This window comes from Carcharhinus amblyrhynchos, chromosome 6 (genome assembly GCF_965287045.1).
Source record: "Carcharhinus amblyrhynchos chromosome 6, sCarAmb.v2.hapA, whole genome shotgun sequence".
NCBI classification, from domain to species: Eukaryota; Metazoa; Chordata; class Chondrichthyes; order Carcharhiniformes; family Carcharhinidae; genus Carcharhinus; species Carcharhinus amblyrhynchos.
Window position 1 is genome coordinate 7,426,291 of NC_137329.1, and position 26,580 is coordinate 7,452,870.

General features: G+C 42.6%; 1 protein-coding gene across 2 annotated transcripts in view; it reads left to right on the top strand.

Moving 5' to 3' along the window:
• Nucleotides 1-26,580, top strand: part of bbox1 (butyrobetaine (gamma), 2-oxoglutarate dioxygenase (gamma-butyrobetaine hydroxylase) 1) — a 205,444-nt gene that overhangs the window by 108,268 nt on the left and 70,596 nt on the right. For both annotated transcript variants that reach the window (XM_080189873.1, XM_080189874.1), the window contains exon 4: nucleotides 8,697-8,895. In XM_080189873.1, the coding sequence (XP_080045999.1) occupies nucleotides 8,697-8,895 (199 nt within the window). The remainder of the gene's footprint in view (nucleotides 1-8,696; nucleotides 8,896-26,580) is intronic.

Genomic DNA, 26,580 nt, shown 5'->3' on the forward strand with positions numbered 1-26,580 from the left:
AAATGTGGTACTAACCCAGTGAAGCAACAAGACATGACTGCATGCATTCTAAAAAGTGAAAGCAGCATGTGATAAAGTTAAGTGGCCCCACAACCTTTGCATCAGATCAAAGCTCTGCAGTCCTCCCACATCCAATCATGAATGATGCAATTCAATTTAATGTGCATTTTGCTGATTGTACCCAAAGCTGAAACACTGCCCCAGTGTGTTTAGACAGCATCTTTCATATTAACATAGCTCAAGTTACTCAAAAAATATATATTCTGAAACATGGGCTAGAATTTTCTATGGTTCATGCCAGTGAGATTCTCCAATCCCTCTGCAGTGAACAGAGATTTGGCTGAGCTCCAAATTCCCCATTCTCACTTGCGTGTATGAACAGCCCGAAAATTCTGACTATAGTTCTTAGATAGATGAATGTAGCAACCTTTAAACAAAATGAAGCAAATTAAGATGCTAAGAGCCTATTGGGCTTGCACAGTGTGCAGCTGGAATTTTCTCAGAGGTGTCCTTCTTATACCACCAAAACTTCATCGGATGTAATCAAGAAACCGCATTGACATCTTGCCAGACATCCAGAAAAAACTCAGGCAATGGAGTATGAACAGCTTCAAGGAAATTCTGCACCAATATTTGTGATTTACAAATTAATATATAAAAATTAAACATTGAAATCTTTTGCCTGTGACCATGACAGAAACTTAACATATTGGGAAAAGAAACTCTGACAGCACTACATCTGAGAACAGGCTCTGGAACTTGCAGTTCATAGAAACACAGAAAATAGGAGCAGGAAGAGGCTGTTTGGCCCTTCGAGCCTGTTCCACCATTCATTATGATCATGGCTGATCATCTAACTCAATAGCCTAATCCTGACTTTCCCCATTAAGGATTCATGTGCGGTTCATGACCTTGATCAACTGAACCCATTTTAATGGTAATGTAATGATACTGTGCCTTTACGAAACGTATTTATATCATGTTTCTTGTGAGGAGTATGTTTAAAATTCAGCTCCAATTTACCTGGTTCTGATAAGGCCACAATAACCAGGCAGCTTCATGCTGAAAATGCAGGAGAATAATTAATCCTCGAAGATAGGGTGTTTGTTTTAATCTGAGTAATGCATTTTTGTGTATTTTAGGGTTTTCTCCTGGGGATTCAGAGTTGGGTTTAAATAGGTTAATTGGCAAGAGACAGAGTCATGTGAATGAGCAGAGCTAAGCTTACAGGGAGAAGCAGTGAATCTCTGATTCTGAAAGAAATCAAAGGTGTCTCCCTCTCTTTCTGGAAGTTGCTGTCAGAAGACAGGAATCTCTCCATCCATTTACCTCCAGAAATCTTCAAAAACTTGAGGACTGGTAGCCCATGTACCAGCACGTAAGCCTGTATTGTTTTGCTAACTAATTTTGAAGAGGAGTTTAAATCTATGAGGAATATTGCTTAAATCAAAATCATAGAGATAGGTTGGCAATTAAGTACTGTATCTTGTCATTTTTAAGTATTTAAATGGGTAAAAATTAAGCTAATTCATTCACTATAATTAAATTATATTGTCAATTAAGTTTGTTTTGATAAAAGCTTCCTAGTGGGCCAATAGAATCATGCCAGGAGTGAAACACCTTATCCTCCTTTTAATGCCAAAATAGAAAAATTATTGGGGCCTAGTCTAATTTCATGATATGATGTGGAGATACTGGCGTCAGACTGGGGTGTACACAGTAAGAAGTCTCACAACACCAAGTTAAATTCTAACAGGTTCATTTGGAATCAGGAGGTTTTGGACCATCGCTCACCTGATGAACAAGCAGCACTCTGAAAGCTCGTGATTCCAAATAAACCTGTTGGACTTTAACCTAGTGTTGTGAGACTAATTGCATAATACGCCTTGGTATTTCTGATTTGGTCCCTAACTAAATGATTTGTTTTATTTACTTTACTTAACACTGTACTTGTAAGAAAGAATCATTCAATTAGTTGGCACAATGGTAGCTTTGCTACCTCTGGACTGGAAGCTCTGCATTCAATTTAAATACATAGAACATAGAACACTACAGCACAAACAGGCCCTTCGGCCCACAAGTTGCCCTGATCACATCAATACCTACCAATCCATAGACCTATCTATAACCCCCAATCCCACTAAATCCCATATACTCATCCAGAAGTCTTTTAAAAGACCCCAGCGAGTTCGCCTCCACCACCACTGACGGCAGCCGATTCCATTCACTCACCACCCTCTGAGTGAAAAACTTACCCCTAACATCGCCTCTGTACTTGCTTCCCCGCACCTTAAATCTGTGTCCTCTCGTAGCGACCATTTCAACCCGGGGAAATAGCCTCTGAGAATCCACCCTATCTATTCCTCTCAACATTTTATAAACCTCTATCAGGTCGCCTCTCAACCTTCGTCTCTCCAGGGAGAAGAGTCCCAGCTCCCTCAACCTATCTTCATAAGGCATGCCTCCCAATCCAGGCAACATCCTTGTAAATCTCCTCTGTACCCTTTCAATAGCTTCTACGTCCTTCCCATAGTGAGGCGACCAGAACTGCGCACAGTACTCCAAGTGAGGCCTGACAAGGGACTTATAAAGTTGCAGCATTACCTCCCGACTCCTAAACTCAATCCCTCGATTAATGAAGGCCAGTACACCATACGCCTTCTTGACCACATTCTCCTCCTGCGAGGCCGATTTAAGAGTCCTGTGGACCCGGACCCCAAGATCCCTCTGCTCTTCAACACTGCTAAGACTCCTGCCCTTGATAGCGTACTCGTTCATCCCATTGATCCTGCCAAAATGGACCACTACACATTTATCCGCATTGAAGTCCATCTGCCACTTCTCCGCCCAGTCTTGCATCCTATTTATGTCCTGCTGCAACTTCTGACATCCTTCCAGACCATCCACAACACCACCGACCTTCGTGTCGTCGGCGAACTTACTAACCCATCCCTCCACTTCCTCATCTAGGTCATTTATGAAAATGACAAACAGCAAGGGTCCTAGAACAGATCCCTGGGGCACTCCACTGGAGACTGACCTCCGTGCAGAAAAAGACCCATCCACAACCACTCTCTGCCTTCTGCAGGCAAGCCAGTTCTGGATCCACAAGGCCAAAGCCGCTTGGATCCCATGCCCTCTCACCTTCTCAAGAAGTCTTGCATGGGGGACCTTATCAAACGCCATGCTGAAGTCCATGTACACCACGTCCACTGCTCTTCCTTCGTCAATGTGTTCAGTCACATTTTTGAAGAACTCAACTAGGTTCGTAAGGCACGACCTGCCCTTGACAAAAGGGCCTGGGGTGGGATCTTCTGGTCCCGCCAACGGTAACCCTTTGCCGCAGGCTCCACTGCGTTGGAGGGTACGTACAATAGAAAATCCTGTTGACAGCAGTAGGACTGGAAAATCCTGCTACAAGCCAATGGCAGGCCCCCTCCACTGCAAAACACAGAACATGGAAGGAGTGTTCATAATACGGTCCATGTGTGTATGTGTGTGAGTGTGTGCACACGTGTGTGCACACGTGTGTGCACACACGTATCTGTGAAAATTGACTGAAAAAACAATCAACAACTTTTTTGTAAAATGTTGAAATGTGTCTCTCTTGTTTTTCTTTTCCTTAGTTACTCATATTTGCACAACAGCAGGTGGGATTTTCCAGCACTGCCTGCTGCTGGAATAGTCCAGTCCCATGGGAAGTCATTGGACTTTTGACTGGGCCGTTGATTCTTCTGCAGTTGGTGCCATCTTGATGGTGCCAGAAGATCCCAGCAAGCATTGAAGCTTTTTGAAATATTACACAATTGACTAAATATTTCAAATGGTTCTTGTTATTAAGGTACCATACCCCTGACCTAGAGATCGGTCTATCTCCCCAAATTTGCTGTAAATTTGCGCAGGCTAGTGCATTAAGGCAGCAATATTCCATTTACTGGTTGTTGTGTGGAAAAGAAATTGCATCAGAGGTTTTTTAGGAACAAAGAGCAAATTTGAAGCAACAGCTGTTTTTTTTAATGTTTATATCAATTTCCGAACTGAGTGCTCAGATTGGCTCTCTCATTCATAGAACATAGAACACTACAGCACAAACAGGCCCTTCAGCCCACGAGTTGCGCCGATCACATCAACACCTACCAATCCATAGACCTATCTATAACCCCCAATCCCACTAAATCCCATATACTCATCCAGAAGTCTTTTAAAAGACCCCAGCGAGTTTGCCTCCACCACCACTGACAGCAGCCGATTCCATTCACTCACCACCCTCTGAGTGAAAAACTTACCCCTAACATCACTTCTGTACTTGCCTCCCCGCACCTTAAATCTGTGTCCTCTCGTAGCGACCATTTCAACCCGGGGAAATAGCCTCTGAGAATCCACCCTATCTATTCCTCTCAACATTTTATAAACCTCTATCAGGTCGCCTCTCAACCTTTGTCTCTCCAGGGAGAAGAGTCCCAGCTCCCTCAACCTATCTTCGTAAGGCATGCCTCCCAATCCAGGCAACATCCTTGTAAATCTCCTCTGTACCCTTTCAATAGGTTCTACATCCTTCCCATAGTGAGGCAACCAGAACTGCGCATAGTACTCCAAGTGAGGCCTGACAAGGGTCTTATAAAGTTGCAGCATTACCTCCCGACTCCTAAACTCAATCCCTCGATTAATGAAGGCCAGTACACCATACGCCTTCTTGACCACATCCTCCACCTGCAAGGCCGATTTAAGAGTCCTGTGGACCCGGACCCCAGGATCCTTCTGCTCTTCAACACTACTAAGACTCCTGCCCTTGATAGTGTAATCGTTCATCCCATTGGTCCTGCCAAAATGGACCACTACACATTTATCCGCGTTGAAGTCCATCTGCCACTTCTCCGCCCAGTCCTGCATCCTATTTATGTCCTGCTGCAACTTCTGACATCCTTCCAGACCATCCACAACACCACCGACCTTCGTGTCATCGGCGAACTTACTAACCCATCCCTCCACTTCCTCATCTAGGTCATTTATGAAAATGACAAACAGCAAGGGTCCTAGAACAGATCCCTGGGGCACTCCACTGGTGACTGACCTCCATGCAGAAAAAGACCCATCCACAACCACTCTCTGCCTTCTGCAGGCAAGCCAGTTCTGGATCCACAAGGCCAAAGGCCAAATTCAGTGGGGAAGTTGCAGTAATCTATATCTGCAAGAATCTCATAAATTTTTTATTTAATCCCACTTTAACTGAATTACAAAATGACAGCCAATTATAAGAACTTGCAGTTATTTAGCACCTTTCATGATTTTAAGACATTCAAAATGCTTTTCAGACAACAAAGTGCTTGTTATGAATTCACACTATAGGCAGAATTGTCCCAGAACTCGGTAGTGGACCCACCAGTGCAAATGGAGGGCTCTTTTTTCCGCCATATTGTGCAGCACCCTTGTGCAAAAAATGAACAGATACGGATTTCACATTGCATTCCTAGCAGGGCAGCTTCTGATTTACCCACTCTGGTGTGACCTTAGAACTTTGGTAATACAAGCACTATATTTGAAGGGCACCCTTTGATAGGAAAATCCTGGAGAGTGCTGGCCACCAAATGGATGCCCAGTGTTCAGATCATCTGATGCCTAACCAAGACTCCACCCTCATCTGCTCCACACCACACAACAGGGCGTTGGCTTGAGCAGCAAGAGGCAGTGAGGCCTCAGTAAGGTCAAGGTGCTGGTGCACAGGGTACGCTGCAATGCAAGTGCTCATCTGACCATGGGTGTGTCTAGAAATGAGTGAAAGAGAATTAAGGCCAGAGATGTCTTTGTATGTCCTGGGATGTGGTTTGTTCACATCTGCTAGTTTCTCCAAAATGAGCTACAACCACATGGATCCTGGAGGAATATTGTGGAACTACTGGACTGCAATGAATGAATGGTTGCCAGTGCCTTTTAAATATGGTGCCAGGACCATTGACCCCACGAGCTAATTGTGGGGGTGGGGGGATTCACAATTAATAAGCAGCAGATTGTGCATGTTTAGCCACCCCACTGCGCAGCAGGAATCATGCCAACTTTCTCACTTGCTACCAGATTGCAATCTAGAATGGAAAATTCCATCCTTAAATCATCTTTGAAAATCTGTCATGGATTTTTTGTTTTCCTACCTGAATAGGCAAATTAAACATCTCAAGCATGGACCTCTGACAGTACAGCACACTCTCAGGCTCAGTACCGATTTTCAATTTGTGCCTAAGTCCTGGAGTAGGATCTAAACCCACAAAACGTCTGATTCAGCTGGTTAACTTGTAAATGTCCTGATGAAAGATCAATGGCCAGAAATCTTAATTCTGTTTCACTTTCCAGTGATGCTGCCAGACTTGCTGAGCATTTCTAAGAAGACACTATTCTGCCTTCCCTCATTACTCTTGTCAGGAAACAGAGGTAGTTTAAAGTGATCTATGTTTGAATTGTTGGATACTAAAAATAAGGTGTAGATTGAGTGAATTTAATTTAGTGTTTCTGTAAGAAAATGTACAACTCCAGTTTGGTTAGTGTTAAGTAATGGTGTTTGCATGTATGGGGGTTTTGGTTTCAGCTCAAACTGTTTCAATTATACATAGTGAAAAGTAAACAAGAGTTTGGAGAAGGATTGGGCTTTTGCTTAGCAACCAGAGACCACTTTTTAAATTAGAGGTACCTTTTTGAGTTTTGTTTAACTGAATCCAGAGCATTTGGAGCTAGGAAGCTAGAGAGTGAGCAGTTCTCTGAGCTCTGTCAGAATCAGAAGCCAAACAATGCAGTTATAGGCAAGAAAGCAAGTTCCAAAAACTGAAGAACAGACCATTCTAGAAAACAAGGAGTGAAAAGAGAAATCCCAGGAAGCAGAAGTTAAAAGAACAAAGATACTGGAAACTGAAAAAATGTTCTATTCATTGAAGTTAAATACAGAGCTGAAAGGTGCAGACCTAATGAAGTTAGCCAGTAAGAAACCAGAGATCTGAATTAACCATAAGGTTGATGATATCTTACTACAGCCTACAAAGCAATTGAAGCAATTGAGAAGCAACTGCTGGCTATATACCCGACAAATTGTATGGAAGTTTGGATGTGCATGGCTATTCAAGAAAAGGGCTACTGAAAGGCGAGTTGGAAATCTTGCACGTGGGTCCTTGTTGAAAACAGCTGAGGAAAACCATTGTTTGAAAGAAGATTCCAAGGCATGTCTTTTCGAGAGTGGGGAAACACTCGTGTGAAGTTGGAGTCCAGTGAAATCAGATGGCTCACAGTGTGATAATCATCTGGGGGGATTTGATGAGAAATCCACAGAAGTTCAAATGGGTGTCATCTGCCACTTGGTTTCAGCGTGGGGAGTGTCTGACCACAGTTAGCCTATTAAGTTATGGGAATTGTAAGTTTACCAATAACATAATAGCACAAGATATGCTTTGTAACCCACATTAATTTTAAAATCTGTATACATTTGTGGTGATAAATGGGAGTGAATAAGTATTGTATGATAGTCAAACATGTTTAATAAATGTTTTTTTCTGCTGCTAAAAGCTAACAGGCAACCCGCTAACTCTGTTCATCTATGTTTTGTGAAAAAGAGTAAAAGTTACAGTCTTTTGAGCCAGGATTCTACTCTGGGACCTTCCCATCCAGTAATGATATCAATTGGCATCGTAATACCCTTTGGCTCTATGGAAAACCATTGTCTAGCAGCATAGACAGATTAATCACATGGCCCCTTGTCAGGCATGACTATTCACCCTAAAGGATGGAGGATTGGAGACACAAGTTGGCTGCCATCCACCAAACCCTTAGGGGCATCCACCTCACCCTTGACTCTGTCTACAACAGATGCAATTTCCACAGAATGAATGGCAGATCCACACCTTGCTGGGACCTCAGTGTTATAAGACCCATGAATTAAGAAGAAACCTGCTGCTGTGTGGTCTTCACTACAGTGAGGAGAATAAAAATAAGCACGATTGACATCCATTATTAGGGTGTCCCCTTAGTTGACCAATTGTGCTGATCTTGAATTCCATTCACCCAAAAAGACTCTGTTCCCACTTTGAGCTATTTCACATGCTGACCAACTGCGTGGTCAAGACCAGACTTTAAAAATGGTATGCATCACATTCCAGACCTTGCTCCACCCATCTCTCCCTGTGACAAACCTCTTGGACCCATTCAATATCCCCATTCCTCTGTCAATCTTGAACCTCCTCCCATTCTCCATGACCCTATTATAATCTACATCCACATTCCTTCCCTCTCCTCAAAGCCAACACCCTTTACTGTCCCCAGGCCCAGCCTGACCCTGCCTCTCCTGTTACCCTAGCACTATGTGACACCCTCCTCATGAGACCTTCATGTACTGAAATCTCACCCTGCACTTGCCTCCTTGCCCTACCGTTTCCCCACCCTCTCTTTGATTGTGACATTTCTTTCTTACCACTTGTACCCTTAGTTCAGCCACCCAGGACCCAACTGGTGACATCACTGATATCAGCCTGTAAGACACTCTCTCATCCCCCAACAATTCTCACATTATCTCCCCCTTCCCCTGATATTCTCCCCATCCCACACTTCCCTGGGCACTCTTTTCACCTCTTACTTGGATACTGGTCTTCCATCTTGTACAGTTGTTTACTACAAGCCATGTCTTTGAATGCAACTTTCAACAAGGATTCTAAATTTGTTTTGAACAGATCAACAGAATTGGGGTTCAAATCTTCAAATCCCTACTGCCAACTTTGAGGAGGTGCTGAACAATGATGAAGTTGCCTATCAATGGCTGAGAACTCTCCGTCAAGTAGGAATTGTGCGATTAAAGAATGCTCCCACAGAGAAAGGACAAGTGGCTAAATTGGGAAACAGGATTGGCTACCTAAGGTTGACATTTTACGGGTAGGCAAAACAAATAATTCAAACCATTATAAATGTTGTAACAAAATGGTGTTTTCCTATTCATCATGAAAATAATTGTAAATCCATTCAAACAAACCTTGCAATCAATAAATATTCACATTTGTGGAAGTAACAATGGATCAAAGAGATAATGCATGAAAGGCTAGTGGTGCAGAATGTTTAGGAGGTTCATAAAGCTGTAGAAAATCTTCTTTCAACATTGTTCATTGTATTTACTGCTCAAAGTATGGTCCCTTCTACACTGAGGAGATCAAATGTAGATTGGGTGACCGCTTTGCACAACACATCCATTCATTCCGCCAGCGTGACCCCCAACTTTCCAGTCACTTGCCATTTCAATTCACCACCTTGCTCTCATGCTTAATTTCCTGTCTTCGGCCTGCTGCAGTGTTCCAGTGAAGCCCAACACAAGCTGGGGAATCAGTAGCTTATCTTCCAATTAGGCATCTTACAACATTCTCGGCTCAGCATTGAGCTCACCAACTTCAGACCATGGACTCTGCTCTCCATTTTGTTTTTTCCTCGTGCCAGTTTTTTATTTGTTCTCATGTTTTAATTTTATAGAGAGCATGACCTTTATTCTATTAAAACTTACTCTAGATAAATGTTTTTTCATTTACTACTCCCATTCCCACCCACTTTGTCTTTTGTTCCATGTCATCTTTGCTATTTAATCTTCCTTGCTGTCTATGCTTCATCTAACTCTTCCCTCTCTTTTCAACAGCATAAAATCCATCACACTTTACCTCTCTTTAGTTCCGAAGAACAGTCATATTGAGCAGTTTGACAAGGTAGTTGCTGAGACGTTGTTTCCCCTTGACAGTCTAGGGCTTGGGGGCATATTCTCAGAGTTAGGGTTGCCCATTTACGACAGAGGGGCTGAGATAGGGGGAGAGGAAACCAATGTTGCAAAGGTGCAAGTGGGTAGTCTTGATAAGATGTTGACTTAAGGATCAGCTTTGGGTTAAAATAGCCACAAAGATTTTGAGATTTTCATTCATCTCAAGAATGTGGTGAGCAAGGGTGATGAAAACTTGGAAGTGATAGGTTGCAAAAGCATACAGTATCATAGAATCCCTAGAATGCAGAAGGAGGCCATTTGGCCCATTGAGTTTGCACCAACCACATTCCCACCTGCCCCAATCCCGTAGCCCCACGTATTTACCCTACTAGTTAAGTAGCAACTTAGCATGGCCAATCAACCTAACCTGCACATCTTTGGATTGGGCTGGGGGGAAACCGGAGCATCCGGAAGAAACTCATGCAGACATGAGGAGAATGTGCAAACTCCACACAGACAAGCGGGAAATCAAACCCAGGTCCCTGGCACTGTGAGGCAGCAGTGCTGACCACTGTGCCACCATGTCACCCATCCTGGGCTTCATTAATAGGGCCAAAGATTATAAGAGTAAGTAGGTTATGCTGAATTTGTGTCACTCACTGGTTCAGCGTTAGCTAGAGTATTGTGTCCAGTTCAGGATACAACATTTCAGGAAAGATGTGAAAGCATTGGAAAGGACATAGAAAAAGTTCAGAGAGTTGTTCCATGGATGAAGAAGATCGATTATGAAGACGGATTGGAAAAGTTAGGACTATTTTCCTTCGAGAAAAGAAAGTTGAGAGGAGATTGGATGGAGGTATTTAAAACTGTGAGGGGTATGGAAACTGTAGATAGGAAGAAACTGTTCCCGCTCGTGAAAGAATCAAGAATGAAGGAGTTTAGATTGAAAGTAAGGAGTGAAAGAAGCAAAAGTGATTTGAGGAGAAACATTTTTACACAGCAACGAGTGATTATGGTTTGGAATAAACTGCCTGAGAGTCTGGTGCCAAGACTGTTATCTGAAAAGGAAAAATATGCAGGTGGAGGAGTGATACAAGACGAGTTACTCAGCTGAAGTGCATTCAGGATGGGCTATGGTAAAGAAGATTTGAAGATCTTGAAGATTTGATTTGATTTAATATTGTCACATGTATTGGGATGCAGTGAAAGATATTGTTTTTTGCATGCTATACAGACAAAACATAGCATTGATAGAGTACAATGGGGAGAAGGAAAGGAGAAGGTTCAGGATATAGTGCTATACTCATAGCTGGGGTGTAGAGAAAGATCAGCTTAATAGATGATGGGTCCACTGAAAAGTCTGATGGCAGCAGGGAAGAAGCTGTCCTTGAGTCAGTTAGTATGTGATTTCAGACTTTAGTATCTTTTTCTCGACAGAGGATGGAAGAGACTATGTCTGGGGTGCATAGGGTCCTTGCTTATGGTGGCTGCTTTGCCGAGGCTGCAGGAAGTGTAGACAGAGCCAATGGACGGCAGGCTGGTTTGCGTGATGTACTGGGCTACATTCACAACCCTTTGTAGTTTCTTGCAGTCCTGGTCAGAGCAGGAGCCAGATCAATCTGTGATACATCTGGAAAGAATGCCTATTATGGTGCATCTGTAAAAATTGATGAGAGACATAGTGGACAATTTGTATTTCCTTACCCTTCTGATAAATTGGAGGTGTTAGTGGGCCTTCTTAACTATAGCATCACTGTGGAGAGGCCAGGACAGGTTTTGGTGATCCGGACACCTAGCAACTTGAACCAATCAACCATTTTCACTTTGTCACCATTGGTATAGACAAAGGCATGTGTTCCACAGCAGTTAGAATCATAGAAGCCCTACACTGCAGAAGGAGGCCATTCGACTTATCGAGTCTGCACCAACCACAATCCTACCCAGGCCCTATTTCCGTAGCACTACATATTTATCCTGTAAATCCTCCTGACATTAGCGTCAATTAACATCGCCAATCAACCTAACTTGCACATCTTTGAAGTGTGGAGGAAACCGGAGCACCCAGAGGAAACCCACATAAACAGTCACCCAATGACAGAATTGAATCTGGAGCTGTGAGGCAGCAGTACTAACCGTTGTGCCACTTCAATCAAAAATAATTTAAAGAATAAGCTAAAAAGGTGCACATTGTCTTTTTTGAAATAAAGAAGTGTTTTGTACTAAACAAAAATGATGGATTTTAGTAGCGAATATCATATAAAAGAGTCACGGGCCACTCAATTTCAGAAGATGTTCAAGTAAACAAGTTCTGTTTGTTCATGGTGAGCCTGCCGTTCCATCACCTCCCTTTCCTGCAGCCCTGTATATGCACCTGCTAATTTCTCTGCCCTGACATTTACAGAAGAACAAGCAGCTTTGTTCAACGTGATTTATATTCAGCAGCAGTCCTCAGTGGCTACTTTGTCCCATGCTTGCTCAATTATTAATGTAGGGATGAAAACCTTGGAATGTGTTGATGGTGTTATGCACTAAAGAATTGATTTACCTTCTGACTTCAATGTACCTTCTGTTGTTGTGAATAATGATTGTTTCTATTCAACTGCACCAATACACATAATGTTAAGGGCTTGGAGAGAGTAGATTATATGAAAGATATACAGGTGAACTTTTTAAATTAATAAGTGAAGAGTCCAACAAGGAAAGGAGCTGTGCAGTACCTAATTCTGGGAATGAAGCCAGACAGGTGGTTGGTGTGGTGGTGGTGGGGGAGCATTTTAGTGATAGCGATTGCAACATGGTACAATTTAAGCTTGTTATAGGCAAGGAAATGGACAAGCTGCAAAAAAGTTTTGGATTGGAGGAGAGTGGATTTTAGTAAAATAAGACAAGATCTGGCCAAGGTAGACTGGGAACAGCTACCAATGGAATAATCTACAGAAGAGCAGTGGGGGGCATTCAAAAATAAAATGGAAAGGGTGCAAGCCCAGCATGTTCCCTCTAGAGTGATAGGTAGGAATAACAAGTCCAGAGAACCATGGATGACCAGAGATATTTAGGATACAATGAGAAGGGAAAGAAAGGCTTTTAAAAAGTACAAGGGGAGCAAATCAATGGAGGCATTAGTCAGGTATAGAAAGAACAGAATGGAGCTTAAGAAAACATTTAGGAATGCATAGAAGGGATATGAGAAAGCTCTGGTTGGTAAAAGGAGGGAAAATCCCAAGGTATTCTATAAGTATGTCAATGGGAAGAGGAAAACCAGGAAAAGAGTAGGGCCCATTAGGGACCAAGGGGGCAATCTGTGAGTGGAGCCAGAGGACATTGGTAGACTGTTGAATGAATACTTCACATCCGTCTTCACTCAAGAGAATGAGGACGATTGTGTGGAATTCAGGGAAAGAGACTGCAAAGAGCTTGAGCAAGTTAACATAGGGAAGAAGGCTTTGGAAGTGTTGAGAGCCTTAAAAGTGACTAAAGCTCCAGATCCAGGTGAACTGTGCCCTAGGCTGCTGTGAGAAGCAAGGGAGGACATTGCAGAGGCTTTGACCCAAATTTTCAATTCCTCTCTGGCCATGGGAGAGGTGCCAAATGACTGGCGAGCAGCTAATGTGATTCTGCTAGTTAAGAATTGTGGAGATAAACCAGAGAAGTACAGACCAGTGACTCTCACGTCTGTGGTAGGGAAACAATTAGAGAAACTTCTGAAGGAGAGCATCGATCTTCACTTGGAGAAGCAAAGCATGGCTTCATCAGAAGGACGTCATGCCTAACAAATTTGATTGAATTTTTTGAGGAGGTGACCAGGTGTGTAGACGAGGATAGTACAATAAATGTAGCTTATATGGATTTCAGCAAAGCCTTTGACAAGTCTCACATGGGAGACTTGTAAAGAAGGTAAATTTACATGCGAAGCAGGGTAATTTAGTAAAGTGGATTCAAAATTGGCTTAGTTGTAGGAGACAGAGGGTAATAACAGAAGGCTGCTTTAGTGACTGGAAGCTAGTGTCCAGTGGCATACCACAGGGATCTGTGTTGGATCCCCTATTATTTGTCATTTAAATAAATTACATTGATGACTATGTGGGAGTAGGATTAGAAAGTTTGTGGATGACACAAAGATTGGATGGGTAGTTAATATGAGGCGGAATGTCTTGGGCTACAAGAAGATATAAATGGAGTGTTCAAATGGTGGCAGATAAAATTTAACCCTGAAAAGTGTGAAGTGATACACTTTGGAACGAGTAATTTGACAAGAATTACAATGAATGGTAGGACAATCGGAGGCTCTATGGAAGAAAGGAACATTGGCATGTCCACTGATCTCTGAAGGCGAAAGGGCATGTCACTAGGATGGTGAAAAAAGTATATGGGACACTTGTCTTTATCAATCGAGGCATAGATTATAAAAACGAGGAAGCCATGTTGGAGTTGTATGTAATTTTGGTGAGGCCACAGCTGGAGTACTGTGTGCAGCTCTGATCGCCACATTATCAGAAGGATGTCACTGCACTGGAGGCGATGCAGAGGTGATTCACCAGGATGCTGCCTGGGATGGAACATTTGAGTTATGAAGAGAGGTTGTGTAAGTTTGGGTTGCTTTCAATGGAACAGGGAAGACTGAAGGGTGACCTGATCGTGGTGTGCAAGACTATGAGAGACATGGACAGAGTGGATAAGGGGCAACTGTTCCCCTTAATTGAAGGATCAGTCACAAGGGGACGTAGATTCAAGGTGAGGGGTAGGAGATTTAGGAGGGATGTGAGGAAAAACCTTTTTATCCAGAGTGTTGTGATGGTCTGGAAAGCGCTGCCTGGGAGGGTGATAGAGGTGGGTTGCCTCACATCCTTTAAAATTATCTTGATGAGCATTTGGAACATCATAACATTCAGGGCTATGGGCCAAGTGCTGGTAGATGGGATTAGGTGGGAGTTCAGGTGTTTCTAATTTATCAATGCAGACTCAATGGGCTGAAGAGCCTCTTTGGCGCTGTATGGTTCTATGATTCTATGAATACCATAGGTCTAATAATGGATTTCATCTAGAATTATAGGAAAATGTACACAGTCCCAGATAAAATCACATTGTTAAAATTTGCAGATCTTAAAACATCATTACATTTCCATTTATCACTTTCATGGTAAGCCTGACAGTGTTTTGTTCGACTTGCATTTTTTCTTGCATGGAAGCTACTGAAAGTGAAACTGTATAACGTCAACTGTATAATGGAATCTGAATGAACAAGGCAATTAAATTGTTTATTTCCTTAATCAACCAAATCAAATTGAAGAACTGAAACTGACAGCGCAAGGACTGATTGGAATGGTGAATTCAAAGTGAAACCGGGTAGAGAAAAAAAAGGAAAGAAAGATTAGATCAAGAGAGTGCAAGAAAAGGATCAAAGAAATGAACAATGGTATCTCACCACAATTAAATCCTGAGGAAAATGATACTCAACACTTGTGAGTTAGCTTACTGTTTTAGTCACAATATTTAATCATATATCAACTCCTTCTCTGAGTTTAGTCATTCATGACCATAAACAATGTTGGCCCGAATTCTTTTTTGATTGTAAAATCTGAGCCGCTATCATCATCTAGGATATATTTTGATCCCTGCTCCACACTCTACTCACTACTTGTATTCTGTTATGTGGCATCATCTCAGCCAGCTGCACCAGGAAATGAAATTACTTGGAAGCTGCTTTTAAGTTGAAGCCCCAAATTAGAGATTCCTTGAAAATGATTGCCTATTCCTATTTGACAGCTGGTCAGGCATCCATGTTTTCTTTATGAAGAAAAAAATAGCATAAACAAGACCCGGCCTTTCATTCGGCATCAAGACACTGGCTAGATGAAAACGAAATTCTGAGAAACACTTTAAAAATGTTATTTACAGAATTGCATAAGTACAAACATAAAAGCTATTGCCTGTATGCTGGAGTAAGCCTTTCAGATTTTTTGACTAAAGAGCGATTCATTGCTATGTTGACAAGTAAATAAAACTTGTTTACCATAGCAACAATGAAAATATTATATCCTGATAGCAGGAGTTATTACGTCAGAAAACTCATGAATATTTTGTTCTTCCAGTTTAAATAAAATTATCCTTAATCTGGAAATGCTAACTTTTCTGAATACTATTTGGTTACTTATTTTATTTATCAGGATATTATAATCTCAGATGTACTGGGGAGACAGATTTTGTCTAAGAATAGCTGGAAATGTGGAACAAATTGTTCTGCCAAGTACCAAGTAAAGTACCATGAGTGAAACATTGCCTACCATTTGTACCAATGGTACCATAGCCTATTTAATGTAATTAAGTAAGAATGGGTAGAATTTAACATAGGCCAACTGGGTTTAGCCCACTGGCTAGATAGCTGACGAGATCGCCAAATCATCTCTTTTTGGGAAGATCCACTGAATTAAGTGTCACTCAAGGTTAGTTCATGTCAGCTTGCTCTCTGAATTAAGCTAACATAGAAATATAGCAAATAGGAGCAGGAGCCTACTCAGCCGTTCACCGTGACCATAACTGGGCTGAGGCTCTATCGCAATGCCATACTCTGCTCTTTCCTCACACCTTTAGACACCTTTTGAATCTAGAAATTTATCAATTTCTTTCTTAAATATGTGACTTTGTCTCCGCAGCCTTGTGTGGTACAAAGTTCCACAGATTCTCCACCCTCTTGAGTGAAGAAATTTCTCCTCATCTCAGTCCTAAATGGACTACCCCAAATCTTGAGACTGTGACCCCTTGTTCTTGACCTCCAGCTAGAGGAAACAACATCTTTGTATCCAATCTGGCCTGCCCTGTCACAATTTTATATTTTCAATTAGATCCCCTTTCATTCTTCTGAACTCCAATGACTACAGGCTTAGTTGACCCAACCTCTCTTCATATGACAGTCCTGCCATCCAAGGTAAAAGTATGGTGAACTTTTGCAGCACTCCTTCCAAGGCAAGTAAGGAAACCAAAATCACACACAATATTCCAGGAATGGTTTCACCAAGACCCTATATAGCTGCAGTAAGACATCCGTGCTCATGTACTTAAATTCTCTTGCAATGCAGGCCAGCATAATATTTGCCTTCCTAGTCCTTACTGCACCTGCAAACTTGGTTTCATTGACTGGTGCACAAGGGCACCCAGTTCCCTTTGTACATACAAAAATAATAAATTGTCTGCACAGATAGAGAGAGATAAAGATGTATGACTGGGTAAGCATTACAAAGACATGGTTGAAAAGTGATTAAGGGTAGAGATAAGAAATATTAAAAGGTAAGAGATTGCTAATGGTAGTGGTTTATTAAAAAATAGGGGGCAGCACAGTGGCACAGTGGTTAGAAATTCTGCCTCACAGCATCATGGACCCAGGTTCGATTCCAGCCTCAGGTCATTGTCTGTGTGGAATTTGCACATTCTCCCCAAGTCTACATGGGTTTCCTCTGGGTGCTCCAGTTTCCTCCCACAGTCCAAAGATGTAAGGGTTAGATTGACTGGCCATGCTAAATTGACCCTAGTGTCAGGGGATTAGGAGGGTAAATATGTGAGGGTACGGGAATAGGGCCTGGAAAATAGCCAGGATTGTGGTCAGTATAGACTCGATAGGCTGAAAGGCGTCCTTCTGCACTGTAGGAATTCTATGCAATTCTATGTAACATCAACATTCTCCAATCTATCACCATTTAAATAATCTTCTACCATTTTGTTTATCCTACTGAAGTGGATAATGCCACACATTAAACTGCATCTGCCATGTATTTGCCCACTTACACAGCTTGTCTAAATCACTTTGAAGCCTCTTTACTTTGTCCACATCACTCACAATTCTGCATAATTCTGTGTTGTCAGCAAACTTGATTCTCTCATCCAAGGTAGGTGAGTTTGTCAATGCAGGTAAAGAAAATTAATATTACATTATAGAACAATTATTTGCTTGGTTTGGAGTTGTTTTAGGGTTTCTATCTGTATCAGCAACCTGACTGATGAAAAATAAATATGTAAATATAAAACTTTTATTGATAGATAATTCATTTTCTACAAGTGTAAAATCTACCCCTTGTCTGACAAATCTGTTAGAGTTTTTTGAGGAGGTAACAAGGAAGTTAGCTAAAGGAGAACCAGAGAATGTAATTTATTTAGATTTCCAGAAGGCCTCTGACAAGCTGCCGCATAGGAGACTGTTAAATAAGTTAAATGCCCATGGTGTTAAGGGTGAGATTCTGGCATGGATAGAGGATTGGCTGACTGGCTCAAGGCAGAGAGTGGGGATAAAGGGGTCTTTTTCAGGATGGCAGCTGGTGTACCTCAGGGATCAGTGCTGGGACCACAACTCTTCAGAATATACATATACGATTTAGAAGAAGGAACTGAGGGCACTGTTGCTAAGTTTGCAGATGATATGAAGATATGTAGAGAGACAGTAATATTGAGGAAGCAAGGAGGCTGCAGAAGGACTTGGACAGGTTAGGAGAGTGGGCAAAGAAGTGGCAGATGGAAAACAATGTGGAAAAGTGTGAGGTTATGCACTTTGGAAGGAGGAATGAAAGCATAGACTATTTTCAGAATGGGAAAATGCTTAAGAAATCAGAAACACAAAGAGACTTGGGAGTCATTGTTCAAGATTCTCTTAAGGTTAACATGCAAGTTCAGTCAGCAGTTAGGAAGGCAAATGCAGACTCAGCAGTCAAGTTGAGAGGGCTAGAATACAAAAGCAGGGATGTACTTCTGAGGCTGTATAAGGCTTTGGTCAGACCCCATTTGGAATATTGTGAGCAATTTTGGCCCCATATCTAAGGAAGGTTGTGCTGGCCTTGGAAAAGGTCCAGAGGAGGTTCAGAAGAATGATCCCTGGAATGAAGAGTTTGTCGTATGAGGAATGGTTGAGGAGTCTAGGTCTGTACTTGTTGGAGTTTAGAAGAATGAGGGTGATCTTGTTGAAACTTAAGGGATACTGCGAGGCCTGGATAGAGTGGACGTGGAGAGAATGTTTCCACTAGTAGGAAAAACTAGAACTAGAGGACGCAACCTCAGGCTAAAAGGACGATCCTTCAGCCAGAGAGTGATAAATCTGTGGAACTCTTTGCTGCAGAAGGCTGTGCAGGTAAGGTCATTGAGTGTCTTTAAGACAGAGATAGGTGAGTTCTTGATTGATAAGGGAATCAGTGGTTATGAGGAAAAGGCAGGAGAATGGGAATAACAAAAATATCAGTCATGATTGAATGGCAGAGCAGATTCAATGGGCCAAGTGGCCTAATTCTGCTCCTGTGTCTTATGGTCTTATGGTCTGCGATTAGAATATGAAACATGAGCCATGTGGGTCTCCAAGACAGGATTAATATTTGATCAGGCAACCTGGCTACTGAGGGCAGCAATTCTTCCCAGTTAAAAGACCTTGCAACGCAATGCCACAATTACCAAAATGACCACCATCCCGCCAGCACATGTAACTGTAACATTACATTCTGCACCCTCTCCTTTCCTTCTCCCCTATGTACTCTATGAATGGTATACTTTGTTTGCACAGTGCACAAGAAACAATACTTTTCACTATACAGCAATATAGTGATACAATAATAAATCAAATCAAATCAAAAAGTAAGGAGGTTGAAAGTGATTTTTATTTTAATTGCTACTTTCATCTGGCTGGCTATACACCTCATCTCATTTAGCCCCGTAATCTCCAGAAGAATGCAAAGTCCCTCATGAGCCAAGGAAGCAGGAATGCTTGGCTGAGGGTGTTCCTGACTCTGGCCACATTTCTTGTCGGCATTTGCCATTTTGTAACTAATTCTGCTGCCAATTTACCACAGGAAGTCTTGGTCTTCCAACTAATCAAAAAAAACTTTGATTTTTTAACTTCAACATTTAAAATGCAGAAAATTCACAGAGGTGGAATCTCCTGTGTATTCACTCCCAGAGCGCTGTTAGTTTCCATATGTACACTGATGACACCTAACTCTATATACATTGTTGTTGTTGAAAATAATCAAGGCATTAGGCAAATATCTGGCATAAAAGATTTTTTAAAATCAGTTGCAAGCCACTAAACCACATCCACCCTGCTCTTCTATGTCCATGTCCAAACATATCTGGGCTCATTATAATGGCTCCATCCCCCAGACTAATTTTCCTGCAAGTATGCTGATTTAAATTTGATGCAAACTTAACCACTACATTAGGTGCAGCAGTGTATTTCTTAATCTTTTATTGGGTGATTTTTATTTTAAACTATACCCTCATTGAAGCCTATGCTGCGTGTATTATTCCTGTGAATCCATTTTCATGGTATCAGTAGCAAGTTGTATTGAAAATCTACCATGATTGCACATATTGGGGCGATTCTCCCATTGCGACCTGCAAATTTTCTGGCGGATCCGGTCGGGAGAACACTGTGTCGGCCATTTTGCAAAATGCACGCGTGCATTCCGACACATGTGTGTCTCCCAGATACAGGGAAACAGGTGCAGTCGGGACCATGCTGGGAATGGAGGGAAAAGAGGAAAGTGATTTAAATCTATTTTTAATATATTTTAAATGTAGTTTAAATGCAATTATCGGGGCCGGCATGGAACTTGCCGGCCTGATAGCATCTCCCATCCTGCCGGAGTGAAGAGGGGTGGGCAATCTGGGCCTCCCAGGGGGTTAGGCAGCGGGGGATGCCTCCTGGGCATTGGCACACTGGCAGTGCTGGCCTCTGCCCTCTGGCACCGCTCAAGGAGCAAAGTGCCTATACTCACAAGGCACCTTGGTACTGCCCATGGACATCGGGGGGCACTATTGTAGGCTGGGCCTAGGGGGGTGATTGGTGGGAGTGAGGGGGTCCTGCTGCCACTCTGCATGGGGATCGATCTGGGCTGGAGTGAGGCCTGGGGGTGGTGGTCTGCTGAGCCTAAGGATCTGCCTCACAGGTGTGGGTGATCAGCAGGTGGATGGTCGGGGAGGGGGGGGCCTGCCTGGGTGAGGGAGTATGGGGTTCGCCACTGCTGGGGCGGGGTAGATGGGCTGGACATCGGGATGTTCTAGGGTGGGGACGGGGTCAGGCCTGGCCCGGGAATTGTTGTGGGGGCCGCGATCCGGCTGTGGGGGGTTGCTGGAAGGGCAGCACTGCAGGGTTCCTGGGTTGGCCAGCGATTGGGCTTGCTAGCATATGGGGAAACTGACAGATCGGGGCCACTGTCCCGATCTGTCGGGACAGATGCAGAGTTCCCGACTGTGCAGAGTTCCAGAACTGTGAAACTCTGGCGTGAGTAGGACCCCCGCCCCCAGCCAGGTTTTTAATGAGATTCACGATTGTGATCTCTGAGTTGCACAGAGTGCAAAGATTCAGGTTTGAAGTTGCACTGCAAAAAACAGTCGTGATCTAGATCAGTTTTCCCAACCATTCAGCATTTTGGGGACAATCGCCCCCATTGTGCTAAATGCGCACGAATGATATTCAGGTGGAATTTGTATTTTCAGATTTGGAGAATTCAGTGATGTTGGATTTATTCCATCAGGCCAGATTGTTTAAAGTTTTACAAGTAGGCTTACATTAACACTGCAGTGCAGTTACTGTGAAAATCCCCTAGTCGCCTGTTCGATACACTGAGGAAGAATTTAGCATGGCCAATGCACCTAAGCAGCACGTCTTTCAGACTGAGGGAGGAAACCGGAGCTCCTGGAGGAAACCCACGCAGGCATGGGGAGAATGTACAGACTCCACATAGACCCAAGCCAGGAATCGAACCAGGGTCACTGGTGCTGTGATGCAGCAGTGCTAACCACTGTGCCACCGTGCTGCCCATAGATTGATTATGCTTATTTCTATTTGTTTAGGCGCATATGGGCAGCACAGTGGCACAGTGGTTAGCATTTTCTAATGAGCTGAGCCTGATGTCAATAGGCATTGTTAAAATGGGTGCTTTCCAATTACATCCCCATAGTAAATTCAAGCATATTAATTAGGAGCAGGATTGGGCCATTCGGGCCTCATGCCAGCTCTGCTATTAATAAGATCACGGATGATCGGATTGTGGCCTCAACTCCACATCCACATTTAGGGGCTACACAGTGGTTCGCCTCACAGCACTAGGGACCCAGTTCAATTCTGGCCTTGGGTGACTGTGTGGAGTTTGGATGTTCTCCCTCTGCCTGCGTGGGTTTTGTCCGGATGCTCTGGTTTCCTTCCACAGTCCAAAGATGTACCGGTTAAGTGAATTGGCCATGCTAAATTGCCCCTTGGGACGTCCAAAGATGTACAGATTAGGTGAATTAGCCATGACAAATGTGTGGGGATAGGGTGGAGGGAAGTGCCTGGGTTGGACGCTCTTTTGGAGAGCTGGTGCAGACTCGATGGACCAGATGTCCTCTTTCTAAACTGTAGGGATTTTATACTTCTATCCTGCCTTCTCCCCATAAGATTCACAAACCTGTGAGAGAAAAGCTTTTTCTCATCTCCATTTTAATTGGGAAAATTATTATATTCAAACTGTGTCCCCCTAAGTCTAGTCTCTCCCACAAGCGGATTCATCCTTTCAGGATCCATTCTGTTAAGTCCCCTCAGGATCTTACATGTCTCAATAACATCACTCTCATTCTTCTAAACTACATGCCTAGTATGTTCAACCTTTCTTCATAAATTAACAACTCCATCCCAAATCCCAGTTATCAGTCTGATGAACTTTCCCTGAGCTATTTCTGACACATTTAGATCCTTTCTGAAATAAGGAGACAAAAAAAACTGTGATGATACTCTAGATGAGGTCTCACTAACATTCTGTACAATTGTGGCTGTCACTAGCAACTCCCTCCCTTAACAGCGCTGTGGGTGTACCAACACAACATGGACTGCAGTGCCTCAAGCAGGCAGCTTACCACCACCTTCTTAAATGCCCTTGTAGCTTCATCAGCCACATTCCATGAACAAATAAAATCCCTAATTTTATCTTCCATTTCCCTTGCAACAAACAACATTTCATTTGCCTTCCTAATCACTTGCTGTCCCTGCATACTATTTTTTCCTGATTCATGTACCAGGACACCCAGATCCCTCTGTACCTCAAAGTTCTGCAATCTCTCTCCATTTAAATTCCACAGTGTTCTGTTGCATGAAACATGTGTTTGCGATTCTTTCCATTAAATGTTATTGGTTATGTTTTAAATATAGCATATAGCGAAAAATGTTTTTTTATCATTACGATTGAACAAATATGAGAAATAATTCTGCGTCTCTTTATTCAATAATTGTTCTGATGTAAGTATATATTAAGGTGGGAAATATGTTGAATATTTAACAAGAATCCATGCCTACACCATGAAATCTCTAAGGAATAATAAATAAAAATGACTTCATTTCACACATCATCAGCTCACAAGTTGTTTCAAAAGTATTTTTGCAGATTTTTCATAGGAATTTGTTATGTAATAACTTTCCTGTGGTGATTATTGCTTAGAATATAAGAACATAAGAACATAAGAAATAGGAGCAAGAGTAGGCCATCTGGCCCTTCGAGCCTGCCCCGCCATTCAATAAGATCATGGCTGACCTGTCGTGGCTCAGTTCCACATTCCCACCCTCTCCCCATAACCCCTAATCCCCTCTCTTATCAAAAACCCATCAACCCGCTTCTTAAAAATATTTAGCGAGGTAGCCTCCACCACTTCAACGGGCAGAGAATTCCAGAGATTCACCACCCTTTGAGTGAAGAAGTTCCTCCTCAACTCCGTTCTAAACCGCCCCCCCCTTTATTTTGAGGCTGTGCCCCCTAGTCCTACTGTCCTTTCTGAGCGGGAAGAGTCTCTCCACCTCTATCCTATCCATCCCATTCATCATCTTAAACGTCTCAATGAGATCTCCCCTCATTCTTCTAAACTCTAACGAGTACAAGCCTAGTTTATTCAGCCTCTCCTCATAGCTCAACCCCCTCAACTCTGGCATCAGCCTAGTAAACCTCCTCTGCACTCCCTCCAAGGCCAAAATATCCTTGCGTAAGTACGGCGCCCAAAACTGCACACAGTACTCCAGCTGCGGCCTCACCAATGCCCTATATAGCCTCAGCAAGACCTCCCTACTTTTATATTCAATCCCCCTCGCTATGAAGGCCAGCATCCCATTCGCCTTCCTGACCACCTGCTGCACCTGCAAGCTGGGTTTTTGCGACTCGTGCACAAGGACCCCGAGGTCCCTCTGCACTGTCGCCTGCTGCAGTTTTTCTCCACGTAAGTAATAATCCTTCCTACCATTATTCCTACCAAAGTGGACCACCTCGCACTTGCCAACATTAAATTCCATTTGCCAGTTCCTGGCCCATTCGCTCAGCCTATCTAGATCCTTCCGCAGACTCTCCACAGAAATGTGGTTTTAATATTGTAAATACAATGTTTTGCAGATCTGTATAGATCAAGGTGAGTAGATTAATATGGCAGATATTTTCCATCAAAACATAGGCCAGAATTTGTTGCAGCAGAACATCTATCAACACCTATGATTAGTGAGATTTGCCTTTGAATGTTTAAGTTGAAAAATTTGTTTGTTTGGCAAGTTGCTGGTAGTGTGAGCTGATATAATTGCAGAGAGGGAAACCTGGGGGTCCTTGTACACCAGTCACTGAAAGCAAGCACGCAGATACAGCAAGCAGGTAAGGAGGCAAATGGCATGTGGCCTTCATTGCAAGAGGATTTGAGTACAGGAGCTAGGATGTCTTACTGCAGTGGTAAAGGGCCATGGTGAGACCACACCTGGAGTATTGCATGCAGTTTTAGTCCCTTTACCTAAGAAAGGATATACTTGCCATTGAGGGAGTGCAGCAAAGTTTCATCAAACTGATTCATGGGATGGCAGGATTGCCGTATTAGGAGAGATTGGGTTGGCTAGACCTTTCTTCACTGGACCTTTTCTCCAGCCTCCCAGCCATGTGTTTTCCATCAGTGGGAGATGGCATGTTGTTTGCTATCAGCAGGATTCTCTGGTCCCGCCGCTGTCAATGGGAATTCCCATTGACATCATCCCATTCCTGCAGGAAAGCCACAGAAGAGGATGCATTGCTGGTGAGACCAGAGAAACCTGCTGGTGTAAATGGCCAGAGAATTATGGCCATAGAATTCTGACAGAGCTGGACAGACTGGATGCAGGGATGTTGCCCTGATGTTTCCCTTGACTAAGGCGTCTGGAACAGGGGGTAAACTTGTGAAAATCTCTATAATTGTAGGCTGTGGAAGCCAAGTCACTGAATATGTTTAAAATGGGAGTAGATACATTTTGAGACACTAACGGCATCAAGTGGAGTTAGTGGGAATATGGCATTGAGATAGACAATCAGCCATGGTCATATTGAATGGCGGAGCAGGCTCAAGTGGTTGAATGGCCTATTCCTGCTCCTGTTTTCTTTGTTTCTACTTTTAGGTATCTGGAACCTGACTGAACAATGCAAGCAATTGTGCATCTCCTTCGCCATTTTTGGTTAAGGGAATGCACAATTAAGCTCAGATTAAAGGATCATGAAATTAACAGTGCAAGACTAACAAGAGAATCAGAAAGGGAAAGGTTAAAAAAACACACTTTTAAATCTCCAACAACAATTAAAACCTAAGGAAATGATCTTCATACTGATTATGCACTAAGTGCCATAGATTGGTGGTAATTAATACTTGTCACATTGTTAGAAAGTTCTTCGACTGCAATGGACAAAACTTGACTTTCTGTAGTAAGTTTAGTTCATATCTCATGCACAAATACAGCAAATTCATGCCACTCAATACATTTCAGTGCTGGGACAGACATAGCATCTTAGACAGAAACAATTGGCTAATCCTATTTAACGATGAATTTGACCTTTGCCTGAAGTTGCTGCAGCTTTTGCACATCAATAACAGCGAATAAGATCATTATTTTGACAGATAATTATGGTCCATTAAGTCTGAAATATGAAATTTCTTAAAACAGTTGACTGTAATAGGTGCAGTTTATTGATGGCATTGTGTGTTGGTGTAACAACTAGACGTAGCTTTGGAAAAGTTAAATTCCTGATGACATTGACACAGATGGACACTGAAGTTACAGGAGAAATTGTGGGAAGCTTACGTTAGACAAGCATTCTTAAACTTCTTGGGCCTTGTTTTTTCTTGCGCCAACTGTTCAAGTTCAGTAAGTACTGATTAAGTGTGCATCTGAACTTTGTGAAAAATGGGAAGAATTCCAAGTAAAATTACAGTGTGGAGCAAAATTCCATGAGCTCAAGATGTGGTGTGTAATGCTGTGGCATTGATGTCGTGAGCAGATGTTTTGCATTGATGCAGAATTTTGAAATGCAGCTGGGATAAATATGGACGTCCTGATTCCAGACAAGGAGCTATTTGGTCATATCTTGTGCAAGTATGACCACATACTTGGTCTGACCACAACTCTCAAAGGTTCCAAGAAAAAGACAATTTTTGGCACACAACTGTCTTACTCATCCAATCTGGTGTTAATTGATTTGGACTGTATTGTCTCCCGTGGAATCTTGGATTTCTCCCCAACCAACCAAATAAAACCACAATATTCCACCCTAAGCAGACAGGTTTTGCAGAAACTGCAGTTATTGACCGTGTCAAGTCGGCCATGTAGTCTTGGCAGATTCTCAGTCTTTTATCAAATTTCTCTTCACATTTATCAGTTTCTTTTATGCAGCATAACTTGATTGTGGTTACTAAGTCAGGAAACTGAATGACTACACTTGACAAGAGATGAGTATGTTATTAAGGAAAGATGTTGCATTGTTTGCCCAGATACTGATTTCACTTCTTTCATGTTGACATGGTCATTTTTCTAATTCTATCTTTTCTTTATGCAGTGATGCAATCACCAGTCTTTCTTGAAATGAAGAGTTAACCACAATGTAGAGAATAAACAATCTATTCAT